Consider the following 13,852-nt stretch of genomic DNA (forward strand, 5'->3'; position numbering starts at 1 on the left):
ATAATGCATTCATTCCGTGAGTGCCAGCCACACTGCGTGTTCCAAATAACATTCCTCCCTCTCTTGGCAGGTGCCTGAGATCATCAGCTCCATCCGGCAGGCTGGGAAGATCGCCCGGCAGGAGGAGCTGCACTGCCCGTCGGAGTTCGATGACACGTTTTCCAAGAAGTTCGAGGTGCTCTTCTGCGGCCGTGTAACGGTGGCGCACAAGAAGGCCCCGCCAGCCCTGATCGACGAGTGCATCGAGAAGTTCAATCACGTCAGCGGCAGCCGGGGGTCTGAGAGCCCCCGCCCCGCCCCGCCCCACGCCGCGCCCACTGGCGGGTGCCAGGAGCCTGGGCGCAGGCCCATGCGCAAGTCCTTCTCCCAGCCCGGCCTGCGCTCGCTGGCCTTCAGGAAGGAGCTGCAGGATGCGGGCCTCCGAGGCAGTGGCTTCTTCAGCTCCTTCGAGGAGAGCGACATTGAGAACCACCTTATTAGCGGACACAATATTGTGCAGCCCACAGATATTGAGGAAAATCGAACTATGCTCTTTACGGTAAAATATCACCCAGCTCGTGCGCAGCCCCAGTCTGCCATATGCGCTCAAGAGAAAATCTGCTTTATGGAGCGAATATTCTTAGTTGCTTTTGGTCTATGTGTGAATCCATATATTTTCATGCTGAACAATTCTATTCTTAAGATAAGATCCCTCCTTTAGCCATAAGCCTTTACAGTCATCAGGGGGAAACAGAGATCCATCTCATATTCATGTGTAATTTTTATCTCACCCCATAATTGTAAAGACACCTTTTCAGTGTGGGAAGAACAGTGAAAACATGTGAGTTCAACAGAGAGATGTTTAAGAATATATATGAATTGGCTGGGCACGGTGGCTCACGCCTGTAATCCCAGCACTTTGGGAGGCTGAGGCCGGTGGATCATGAGGTCAAGAGATTGAGACCATCCTGGCCAACATGGTGAAACCCTGTCACTACTAAAAATACAAAAAGTTAGCTGGGCATGGTGGCACACGCCTGTAGTCCCAGCTGCTCAGAGGCTGAGGCAGGAGAATCACTTGAACCCGGGAGGTGGAGTTCTCAGTAAGCCAAGATCCCACCACTGCATTCCAGCCCAGGTGACAGAGCAAGACTCCGTCTCAAAAAAAAAAAAAAAAAAAAATATATATATATATATATATATATATACACACACACACACACACACATATATATGTATAAATTTCAGGTAATATATTTCAACAGAATCTTTTAGTTGGAAAACACTCTCTCTACTATTAATCTTTTTAATTATGAAACATTTGCCGTTTGCTAGTTAGAGTAAGTGGCTTTGTGAGCAACATTATATTTGAAATTTATACCCAAACTGAAATGTCAATTTAGCCAATTGCTTGCTTTTTTTTTTTTTTTTTTTTTTATAGAAAAAAATATGTTAAATTGACAGCCAAATGCTAGAAAAGGCTGGGACAGGGGGCTGTCCCAGGTGCGTGGGGTTCCTGGTTCCATGCTGATCTGGGCTCTTCTGAATGGGTGTGCCCTCCCTGGGAGTCCCCTGGGTCTGAACGGAAGAGATGAGGAGTGTCCCAGCAGCAAGCCGGTCTCTAATGATGGAGGGAGCTAGTTTTTTTCTTGGCCTCCTTTTTGGCTTAATGCTGACTGACATTCTGTAGAGAACAAAATTACCTTAAATGTAAAGCCCCCTTTTTGTGTCTAATTTAGGGCACAGGTGAGATGGCCAAGGGGGTAAGGAACCAGCTACCTAGGTTAGTGCAGTGTGGATGTGTGCAGGTTTAAATCCAAGGTGGTGCGCCAGAGGATAAATAGGGCTGATGTTTTCATCTTTTGACCATTGATCTAGTGTACTGAAAGAGTAGTCAGATTTGCACTTTAATTTGTGATCTGTATCTTTTAAAAACTCTCTTGGCGACATTGAGAAAGCTGCTGCATGCATTTATTTATAAGTACTGACTCTTGGACTACTGTGCCAACGTCCCTCACCACATGCTGGAAATGCAGCCATGAGCAAGACAGGCATGGTTTCTGCCCACATGGAATTTAGATTCCAGTAAGGGAGACAGGCAACTGAGTGCACACATAATTCTCTAATTACAGTTGTGGCAAATGCTGTGGAGGAGAAGCACTGGATGCCGTGAGAGCATTTTCTAGGGTAACCAGGAAAGGCTTCTTTGAAAAAGTGATTGTCACCTAACATAGGTTTCATTATGGCCACCTGGGAAGGTCATCTGGGCTCACAGAGCAACAGATGAGAAGGTCCTAAGGGAGGGATGGTGCCTGGTGCCTGGAGAGTCCTGGAGGCCTGTGCACCTCCTTTGCTCAGCATTCTTCCCACGGTTGTCACGGTCTTACCTCTTGCTTCCTTTAGGTCTCTGCTGAAATGTTGACATGGAGGAATAATCGTATCAGTAAGGCCAATAGCAACCTCACTTCCTGCTTTTTTATTTTTCTCCATACAATTACAAATAAACATCCATCCGATATAATTACAAATAAACAAGTAGAAGATTTTCTGTCCCACATGCCCCCAAGAAGATAGGCTGCCAGAGGGCATGGATTTTCATCTCTTTGTTCACTGCTGTCGTGCGCTAGTATCTAGAGCACAGCTGTGATCTGTAGACACCTGTTGTGTGAGAAATAAGTCCAGGTGGCTGCTCTGAAAACAAGGAAGGATGGTGCATAGAGATGGGGCTGGGGCTGGAGGCAGCCCCATGAGAGTTATGTTCATTAGGCACAACTTTATGGGTCTTGGTCAGGATTTTGTTTTTTATCCAGAAACAGTGGGCAGGCACTGCATGGTTTAAAACATAGTGTGAAATATCTTCGACTACAGAGCCAGGATATACTTGGGGGAGAGTAAGAGTAGGATGGGGAGAGCGCGGGTGAGAGATAGTGGAGTTTGTGTTGAAGTGCAGTGGGGGTGGAAGGGACAGACATGCAGGAAGTCAAATTAATGGGATGCATAATCCTTTGGATGTCATGGGGAAGAAGAGGGATCTCAGGAGCCCCACCCAATCTTAGATTCTGATTTGCTCTTTACAACCCAGCCACAGCCAAATAAGAATGCCTTGGAGAGCCTCTCAACTATGAGATTTTCAAAGGTTATTTTTAAAAATAAACATAAGGACTGTCTTCATTATGTAGGTAAAGACAGTGACCCCTAAAGAGACTAAGCATACTCCAAATAGATATTTGTTTGCTTTTTACAAATGAGGCTATTGTGATGGCTCCTACTCTAGAGAGAGACACAGTCTAGAAAGATGTTGCATGTTAAAAATGAATTAGTTTTTCATCATCCCTGGTCTCCATGGAAAGATGAGAATAAAAGGCTACCTGCCGCTCTCTACTGCTGAACTACAGTTCAGAAACAGTAAGTGTGAAAAAATGATTCAGGGTGCAAGGTCCATGCCCCAAACAGAATGCAGGTTTCTTGGGCCCCCTCATTGAGAGTATAATTCTCCTCGACCCCAGTCTCCAAGAAGCTTGTGTATCTGATCTGTATTTTGCATCAAAGCATAAAGAGTTTAGAGGAGAAGATGGGACTGGGAGTTAGAGTGACAACGTTAGGATGTGACCACTGACTTCTTGGTCCTGAGGAGAGACTAAAAGTATAGAAACCAACACACACTGAAACCCAAAGGGCTTAGCGCTCCAGAGACGTGGAGTCTAAAAGGCAGTCTTTCACAGCCTGCAGGGGCATGTTCACACAGAATAGGATGGGTGTTGCAACACAGCAGTCTCCTATAATGCATGTCTATTAGCATGTCCCAAGTCAGTAAGAGGATGGCAATTGATGCTCATACTCTAACTTGAAAAGGTCTGGTCACTAGTGTATGTGAGCACCTCCCGTGTAATATGTACTAAACATAGATTATTTTAACAGTAACTTAGAAAGACTTGTCAGTAAAATTCATTCAAAAGTATCTTGGAAGCTTTGAAAGAGTAGATTCTGTTTTCTGGAGGATTCACTTATGTGGAGACCTCAGTTTTTAGGGAATGTGTGGATCTTGAGGCGTATTGCTAACTTTTGGATATCTGGTTCTTTCATCTCAAGGAAGACTGCTGTCCTGTGTAAGTAAGTGAAGGCACTAATAGGTGTCTGCTACGACCTGAAATCCAGAAAATAAGTGGGAACGTTTGAAATGATTTTTACGATATAGTCAGAATTTTATAGGAGCTTGCCCCTTTTATTCTTTATTTTCTTAGGTCATGAAATGAGAAAGTTTGAAAAGCTAGATTTTTTGTTTGTCTTTTAAGATTGGCCAGTCTGAAGTTTACCTCATCAGTCCTGACACCAAAAAAATAGCACTGGAGAAAAATTTTAAGGAGATATCCTTTTGCTCTCAGGTAAATGGAGATGGTTTTTTTTTTTTTTAAATACTCAATTGCAATGGAATTTTTAAATGAATTTCTTTAATGCCTGTCATATAACAGAAGTGCTAAAGGTTACAAGGTGTATGTTTTCTAAGTAGTGTACTTGATATGTGTTTTGCTTTTCTTTCTCCTTTGATATATTAAGGTCAATAATGAATATAATTTTGAAATTAAGAAATTTGCTCTTAGCAAAATAAGGGACAAAACATATCTACTTTTAATTTTCTCAGTTATTGGTAGTAATATTACATAGTCATGACTTCCAGATGCACGTGTGTGTCTTTGTGCGTTACACATATATATTTACACATCTAACCCAAATGTATCTTTTTATTAGATACATATTTCTACTTTACAAAAAATACCTTGGGTACCAATTAGTAGTTCTTCTCCTTTCAAATATAGATAGTGCTTATCTTTGGAATGTTTTGCTCAAGTACAGTGTCTACTTGAAAGCTTTTTTTCTCGACAGTCTTCCAGGTGTTTCATAGAGAGATATTGGAAGAATCTGTCAATTAAGATTAGCTGTTCCAGTTTTACTCAGGATCTTCCTAAGAAATACAAGATCACTTAAAGTTATATTTGCTTATTTTTTTAAACTCTGATTTTTCATTTTCATAATTGATAAAATGTGAAAATGTCAGTGTTGATTTATAATGTGGTCTATAAATATTCAAAAGGGACTTTCCTTTTCTGCAAAATGTGAAAATAAAGAATATTCTTTATAGATTGAATAGGGAACCATTTACAAAGAAAAAGCTTTTCTAAATCATACTTCCTGAAGTTGTAGCCTCTAGCTTATGCTTAACTTGCTATTGGAGAATAGTAATTAAGATGGCAAAGCATGTCAGTGATTGCTCATTTATTGGAAAATATTTGGCTTGAAAGTGAGATTAATGTTAAATGTTTGCATTTTTGTGTGATAGCTTTGTAATTTCCTAAAGAGTGTAGTTTACAAGTTTATATAATTACCTGAACATTAAATTATCATCACTCATATCTCTGCTTGCTGATGCTTTCAGAACACATAGGTGTGTTAATATTTATGGAAAATGTTTATTTGTATTAAGGTGCCTCTGATAGCTGATGATTTTAAAACATGTTTACATAATAATATTTATTATAAATAGCTCTTACGATACTATGGTAGAGCCTTGACCTAACAGCTTATGTTTAAAAGCTCCTCTACTCTGCTTGCATATAATTTTTGACTCTTTATTTCAGTTCACTTCAGTATTTACTTATTTTAGGAGTACAAATGTATTTTAAATCTTTTTTTAGCCTTCGGGTGTGTGTGTGCGCATGCACGTACATGTGTATATGTACATAGTTGTGTTTCTTCACTAATCTCTGATCTGCCTTTGATTTTTTGAGTTGTCTTTATTCTTTAATACTTACATCTCAAACAAAACAACAAAAAATACTAAAATGAGTACTAAAACTTGAGTTTTCAGGTCTTAGTTCTCTTATTGTTGTGGGGGTAATCAAAGGAACATTATAGTGAACCAGGCTTATTTGAGATGTTTTTAGACTTTAAAAAATTTTTAAATATCAGAGAAAACAGTAATTTTCTAGTGCTCTTTAAAATTGTGCTGTGTAGGCTAGGTGCAGTGGCTCATGCCTGTAATCCTAGCACTTTGGGAGGCCGAGGTGGGTGGATTACCTGACATCAGGACTTCGAGACCAACATGGAGAAACCCCATCTCTACTAAAAAATACAAAAAATAGCTGGGTGTGGTGGCGCATGCCTGTGATCCCAGCTATTCAGGAGGCTGAGGCATGAGAATCACTTGAACCCAGGAGGCAGAGGTTGCAGTAAGCTGAGATAGATTGTGCCATTGCACTCCAGCTTGGGCAACAAGAGCAAAACTCCATCTCAAAATAAATAAATAATAAAGAAAATTGTGCTGTGTAAATGTTGAGGTGCATTTCTGATGATGATGCATCTTTTGGATATACCTGAACATCTCGTTCTCTCCCTTCTACAGGGCATCAGACACGTGGACCACTTTGGGTTTATCTGCCGGGAGTCTTCTGGAGGTGGCGGCTTTCATTTTGTCTGTTACGTGTTTCAGTGCACAGATGAGGCTCTGGTAAGAGAGGACAAGCAGTTCTTACCTTGGAACCTTCTTTACAAGGAATTTTAGCTCCACTGATTTTTCTGTCCTTAGGAAAACCAGATAGTCATTGACATATCATTATTTGTCTTTAGTTATTCACTTACGACTATGCAGTAAGTAGCTAATACACATCTGAAACTTACTTAAGTGTGTATTTTATATTTTTTATTTCTGAAGAACTTGCTCAGTGTCACCCTCTGGCCTAGCATTTTACAGAGTCATTTTGGACATCTGGTCTAAGGAGTTTGCCTTTTTTCTCAGTAGTTTGTATTTTTAGTTTTTACTGTATCAGTCTGTTCTCACACTGCTAATAAAGACATTCCCGAGACTGGTAATCTGTAAAGAAAAAGAGGTTTAATTGGACTCACAGTTGCACATGGCTGGGGAGGCCTCACAATCATGGCAGAAGGTGAAGGAAGAGCAAAGGCACATCTTCCATGGTGTCAGGTAGGGGAGCATGTGCAGGGGAACTCCCCTTTATAAAACCATCAGATCTTGTGAGATTTATTCACCATCACGAGAACAGCACAGGAAAGACCCACCCCCAAGATTCAATTACCTCCCACTGGGTCCCTCTCTTCATGCATGGGAATTATGGGAGCTACAATTCAAGATGAGATTTGGGTGGGGACACGGCCAAACCATGTTATTTACCTTATCTGCTTTAAGAACTTTGAGGGTCCTTGTAGTATTTTCAGACTGTAATCCTAGCCAGTATTCCAATTATTATCTGTCAATTTGTGAAGAGTAGTGCAGAAAAATCTTAAATGCTTAAGAAGTATTTTCCGTAGATTGCCTGACATCTCAGTCCAGCTGATTTCAAATTGACTTTTTGGTGGCTACAACTTCTTTTCTCTTTGATTAGGTTGACGAAATTATGATGACCCTGAAACAGGCCTTCACAGTGGCTGCAGTGCAGCAGACGGCCAAGGCACCAGCCCAGCTCTGCGAGGGCTGCCCCCTGCAGGGCCTGCACAAACTCTGTGAGAGGATAGAGGGTGAGTAGAGGACCCTGTCCAGCTTGAACACAGTGGGAGTTACAGGTCCCAGGAGACCTTTAGATGATACTCACTTGTTGGAAGGTTCTGACTAACAGAGGCTTGTATTAGACGGATTGTAGGTGGACACTCAGCATGCAGTGGGTGTCTTCTGTCTGTCGGGAATTGTGCCAGATGCTGGTGATACAAAGAAAAGAACCTAGAACCCCCTTCTGCCATCTCCCTCCGAGGTATTCTGAGGTTGGGGGAGGAGTTAGGGAAACAGGTTACCAAACCGGTTGCCTGGCGTGTATCAAGGTTGTGTGAGTGGTCAGTCATACCAGCCACTGCAGAGATATCCAGAAAGGTAAGAACTAAGGAACTTGTACCGGTTTCTCCATTACAGGGTCATTAGAAACCTCTGCTAGTACAGTTTGAATGGAGAGGAGGTATCAGAAAGCTGGTTGCAGTTGAGGAGCAAATGGGAAGGAATAAAGGAAGTGGCGACTTTTAGTATTGACCAGTATTTTTAGAAATCTGGCTTAGGGAGAAATTGTAATACATGTTATCATTTGTAGCGAATATGTATGTATTAAATAAGATCTGCCAGGAAATGTACTAGGTGCTTTTTGTTATCTATTTAACCCTTACTACATTTGTGGGAGGAAAAGGGACTATTTATTTTGCATATATTGCAGATAAGTAAATTGAGGATTAGAGATGTCTAGGAATAAACTAGTATATCGAGAGCCCATGATTCACCCCAGGGGTAAAGCCCTGTTACCTGTCACCATGTATTGCCAGGATAAGGCCATGCTGGGGGAAGACCTGGGGATTGCAGCTAACTTTGCCTTTTTCAGAATTGGAGAGGTTTGAATGAATTCAGACCCCAAGGGGCCAGAGGGGCCAAATGAATCCGAATGGAATGGAGGGGGTTCCTCTTGAACAAGAGTGGGGAATTCTCCTGAGGCAGGAAGTGAGAATCTCTCTCTCTGGGACTATAGGGAGGGGCAAAGGGAAAGGACAGAACTCAGTGAGAGTGAAAGGGAGTGGTGATATGTTTATCTGAGGGCATCTGGAAGGTGAAGGAGCTTTCACCTCTCTGTTCATGATTTTGTGTTTTTGTTCTGTTTATGGGAGGATTTCTAAGACTTTTTTGTGACTTGTCGGGGGGGTCACATGATTTAAACAACCCATATTATTATGAAAAGAAACAAAAATCTAATCGTTTCTCATGTATGTAGAATGTTTATCTACAGCACTTGGGGAGGCTGAGGCAGGCAGATCACTTCAGGCCAGGAGTTCAAGACCAGCCTGGGCAACATGGTGAAACCCTGTTTCTACTAAAATACAAAAATTAGTTGGGCGTGGTGGTGCATGCCTGTAACTCTAGCTCCTCGGGAGGCTGAGGCAGGAGAATTGTTGAGCCCGGGAGATGGAGTTTGCAGTGAGCCAAGATTGTGCCATTGCACTCCAGCCTGGGCAACAGAGCGAGACTCTATCTCCAAAAAAAAAAAAAAAAAAAGAAAAAGGAATGTTTATTATAAGTTATTATAAGTTCTAATTTTGGAAAGAATGCAACATTGCTATTTAGATCTGATTTTCCTTTTTTTTTTTTAAATTATTGTAGTAAAAATATATGTAACCCATTGTAACCGTCTTTAAGCATGCACTTCAGTGGCATTAAGTCCATTCACATTGTTGTGCAATCCACACCACGAGCATCTCCAGAACTTTTCCAGCTTCCAAAACTGAAACTCATTCAGTGCCAGCTCTGCTCCCTCTCAGCCTCTGGCAACATCCATTCTGTTTCTAGGTAACTTTGTATAAGCGAAGTCATAAAATATTTATCTTCTTGTTTCTGGTTTATTTCACTTAGCCTAATGTTTTCTAGGCTCATGTGTATTGTAGCATCGCCTGAATTTCATTCCTTTTTAAGGCTGAATGATACTCCATTATATTTGTGTAGCACATTTTGTTGATCCATTTACCTGTCCATGGACATTTGGGTTCCTTCCCCCTTTGGACTACTGTGTGAATAATGCTGCTATGAATGCTGATGTGCAAATACCTGTTTAAGTTCCTGCTTTCAGTTCTTTTGCGTATGTATCCAGAAATGAAATTGCTGGGTTATGTGGTAATTTGATGTTGACTTTTTTTTGAGGAGCTGCCGTACTGTTCCACAGTGGTCACAACATTTTATAATCCCTCTGGCAATGGGCAAGGACCCCAGTTCCTTTATGTCCTCACCAAAATTTGCTACTTCCTGTTTTTGTTTTGTTTTGTTTTTTGTTTTTGATGACAGCCCCCCAGATAGATGTGAAGTAGTATCTGGTTTCCCTTTTTAAATGAGATAAATTCACAATTGACATCTTAAGGTCTGGGAAGGGTCATTTGTGGCATTACAGTGCTCTTTAAACTGAAGAAACAGGATTAATGTATTCAACTGTGTTTTCCACATTGTTACTATTTGCTGACGTTATACAAAATATATCTGGGAACAAGAAAATGTGTGCTTTAACTAGAGTTCCCAACTGAGAGGATCACTAACCCTTTCCAAGTGGTTGTCAAGATAAGGTAAATGATGACAGAAATATCCCTTAAGAGCTTATTAAGAAGCCAGCAATGACTTTGGCCTTGAAGATAAAGCAGATCATGATCTGTAGGAACTGGAATGCTTCCAGAGTGCCCTTGATAAATCTGTCTTTGGTCTGACTTAGCTTTCAGAAAGTTACAGCTGAAAAGTTGAATCAAGGTAGGGATTTTGCTGCCGTCATATTGGAGTTAATCATCTAATCCATCTTTCACCTGATAAAATCCAACGAAGGCACAAAACTCTACTGACGTCAGAACATTCTTACATAGTGCAATTAGAAGTCTGGTGGGGGTAAGTTTTACCTACATGATGGAACTCATTTCTAAAAGTGTAGAGGGCACGTTATTAGTAAAGGAGGTGCTTGTTATTACATTAACAGTTTTAGGGTTCATTGCTTTTTACTGTTGTATTCCTAGTAAGTAGAATGAAGTGGCTTACTAAAACTCATTGTATGTTGGTGTAAGAGTAGTTCTTTTTTTTTTTGAGATGAAATGTCTCTGTCACCCAGGCTGGAGTGCAGTGGCGCAATCTCGGTTCACTGCAACTTCTGCCTCCCAGGTTTAAGTGATTCTCCTGCCTCAGCCTCCCGAGTAGCTGGGACTACAGGTGCACACCCTCACGCCCGGCTAATTTTTTTTATTTTTAGTAGAGACAGGGTTTCATCATATTGGTCAGGCTGGTCCCAAACTCCTGACCTCAGGTGATCTGCCTGCCTTGGCCTCCCAAAGTGCTGGGATTACAGGCGTGAGCCATCTCACCCGGCTGGTGTAAGAGTAGTTCTATCAGACAGTTACGGTCTGATCAAGAACTCTGTAAAACTGTGGAGAGGACTAGTGATGTGGCCACAAAAAGAAAGACTTGAAGATCGTGTTTTCTTTTTTTTTTTTTTTGAGATGGAGTTTCACTCTTGTTACCCAGGCTGGAGTGCAATGGCACGATCTTGGCTCACTGCAACCTCCGTCTCCTGAGTTCAAGCAATTCTCCTGCCTCAGCCTCCCGAGTAGTTGGGACTACAGGCACGCACCACCATACTCGGCTAATTTTTTATATGTTTTGTAGAGACAGGGTTTCACCATGTTGACCAGGATGGTCTCGATCTCTTGACCTCATGATCCACCCGCCTCGGCCTCCCAAAGTGCTGGGATTATAGGTGTGAGCCACTGCGCCCAGCCCGTGTTTTCTTAATCAGTAAGTGTAGTCAAGTCATCCCCCAGAATCTATAAGATAGAATAAATAATGCTGTTCATGTTGATTGTGCTGCATTCTCTGCTCTAACATGCACTTAGAACACATCAGAAGTGTGGCTCTAGCCAGTTCTGTATTTGAACCATATACAACTCAGTGGTATTTATATAGTATTTTGCTTATTTTAAAGGTTAGAGGAGCATTTTGGGAATTACTGGACTGATTTATACTTTCATTAAAAAAAGAAATAGTTGAACTGAGATTTTCTTTTGCTCTCAGAGCAAATTTTCCTTCAGTAAAACAGTCATTCATCAGCGCTCCCTCTAACAAGGGCTGTTTCTGCACTGCCAGGGAGGCGGCCTCACTGACAAGAGGAGCCAGGAAGGGTTATAGTTTGGAAACTCCCTTGACCCTGGTTACCTTTTCTGCTTCGGTCCTTGCTTCCCATTCTTCTCCATAAGCCGTTTTGGCGTCACCTGGGACTCTCTGAGGAGATGCTTTCAGTGTGGAACTGAAGGGTGTTTTCAGAGGGTGTACAGAAACCACCCACGAGGGGCTAGATGTGTGAGAATCCATGTGGGAGGGGCTCAGACCTAGGCAGCCTCACTGTTTAGAGATGGGGTGGGAAGGACCTCATGAGTCAGGCATCCTGCAGACAGGGTGAAACTGCTCAGGGGATTGCTTCACCATTGCCAAAGTGAAGAATAGGCTGCATTTTGTGGATTTCACCTGAGATTGACAGAATGTCGAGTTAGTCTAATTCTTCTTAGGTTTTGGGTTTTATTTCCCACATCCGGGTGTTTCATGAAACAATATCATTTTTCTAAAATACGATATTTCGACTGTCAGAGATGTCCTCCATATGTGGGGGGGATTTTTAGTGCATGATGACTTAGTGCTTATTTTATTCAAAAATCTTAACTCTGTTTTGCATCAGCATTTCAGTAATTGATACAGTAAAACCTTGTCTGTTTCCCTGGCTTCGTGTGACCTGACAGCTTGCTGAAAGAGTGCCTGCACTGCACTTTGACAAACGCGCCGACCTTCCTGCACTTTAACCCACCTCTGAGCTCACTCTCGTATTGCAGCCACCTGAGTGTCAGGCGACTTGGCTCTCCTAGTCAGGGAGGGCACTGGAGCAGTTAAGAGTTTGGTTGCTGGAGGCAAGCAGACAGTTCATATTCCAACTTTGTCCCTTACTTAGCTGATGACCTTGGACAAAATACTTGACTTGGATATGCGTCAGTTTCTTTAGGTGGGCATTGGGATTACTTAAGAAAAAGGCCCTTGGCCAGGCGCAGTGGATCACATCTATAATCCCAGCACTTTGGGAGGCTGAGGCGGGTGGATCACAAGGTCAGGAGTTTGAGACCAGTCTGGCCAATATGGTGAAACCCCATCTCTACCAAAAATACAAAAATTAGCCAGGCATGGTGGCAGGCACTTGTAGTCCCAGCTACTTGGGAGGCTGAGGCAGGAGAATTGCTTGAACCCAGGAGGTGAAGGTTGCAGTGAGCTGAGATCATGCCACTGCACTTCAGCCTGGGCAACAGTGCAAGACTCTGTCTCAAAAAAAAAAAAGAAAGAAAGAAAGAAAAAGGCCCATTTCTAGTATTCATTTGAGGGTGAAATGAAATAATCCACATAAAGTATTAAGTGAAATGGCGTAGTCGTCACTTAAATATTATTTCTATGGTGACCTCAGGGTTTTCTTGGGTTTAAAAAAAGGGAAAAAGAATGTCTTTCTGAAAGGAGAGATGGCTGCAACAGTGCGATTGGGGCAGCCACCCCTGCCACAGTGCCAGCCTACTGAGAGGTTGGGGGCTCTGCCTCAGCTGTCATGGGAGGGGAGGAGCTGTGGCTTTGAGCAGGTTTGGCTGCCAATTGGCCTCCTGGCCTTTCACAGGTCATCTGGCTTCTCTGGGCGCCAGCAAACCCATCTGTAAGATGAAGGCATGGCTTCCAAGTCCCTACAGACAAGTCCCGGGCTCAGCAGGTTTCCCTCCCGGCCGTCCTTAGTGATGGAAGTGCCTCAACACTGTTCTCCAGCTCAGAGCCTTGGCCACGCCTCTGCCTCCGGGCCACACTGGTAGGATGAGAAGAGAGTGCCAGGTGGATGAGGTGAAAGCTGCCCTCAAAAGAAAAATAACCCGTGCAGTTGTTTTCTTTTCACGACTGTTGGGTCAGCACATCCTTTCATTAACAATCTTCTCATCATGTGTGACATTTATCTCTGGACATCAAGAAAAGGCAGTGCAGGCTCTGAGCTGGATTTGTATGGGGAAGGAATTTCTTGAAACATCAGGTTCTAATAGGTACTAAAATTATGTAATGGCTTTGTTTTTATAACTTCAAAACCCTTTGTAATGTTAATTAAATGTAATGTTAATTACATTATTAATAAGCATGCGGTGGTGTCAGAACAATTGTTAGCCACATGAATCAGTTTTATGTGATGGGAACTTGGCATGCAAGAGAAATGTGGGTCAGTTTTCCAACAGAATAGGAGTTATTTTTCCCTAAGAAAAAGTTATCGGGTTTACATAGCGATACCAGGATTGATCATTTTCAGAGGAGAAGGTTCTG

The 13,852-nt window shown here is 42.3% G+C and overlaps 1 protein-coding gene across 3 annotated transcripts in view; it reads left to right on the forward strand.

The window, feature by feature from the left end:
- TBC1D1 (TBC1 domain family member 1) overlaps positions 1-13,852 on the forward strand; it is a 244,551-nt gene that overhangs the window by 118,680 nt on the left and 112,019 nt on the right. For all 3 annotated transcript variants that reach the window (XM_064366284.1, XM_064366292.1, XM_064366294.1), the window contains 4 exons: positions 71-538; positions 4,272-4,361; positions 6,377-6,481; positions 7,374-7,506. In XM_064366284.1, the coding sequence (XP_064222354.1) occupies positions 71-538; positions 4,272-4,361; positions 6,377-6,481; positions 7,374-7,506 (796 nt within the window). The remainder of the gene's footprint in view (positions 1-70; positions 539-4,271; positions 4,362-6,376; positions 6,482-7,373; positions 7,507-13,852) is intronic.

This window comes from Aotus nancymaae, unplaced genomic scaffold (assembly GCF_030222135.1).
Source record: "Aotus nancymaae isolate 86718 unplaced genomic scaffold, 86718_ANA_hifiasm-v0.15.2.pri h1tg000006l, whole genome shotgun sequence".
Lineage (NCBI taxonomy): Eukaryota > Metazoa > Chordata > Mammalia > Primates > Aotidae > Aotus > Aotus nancymaae.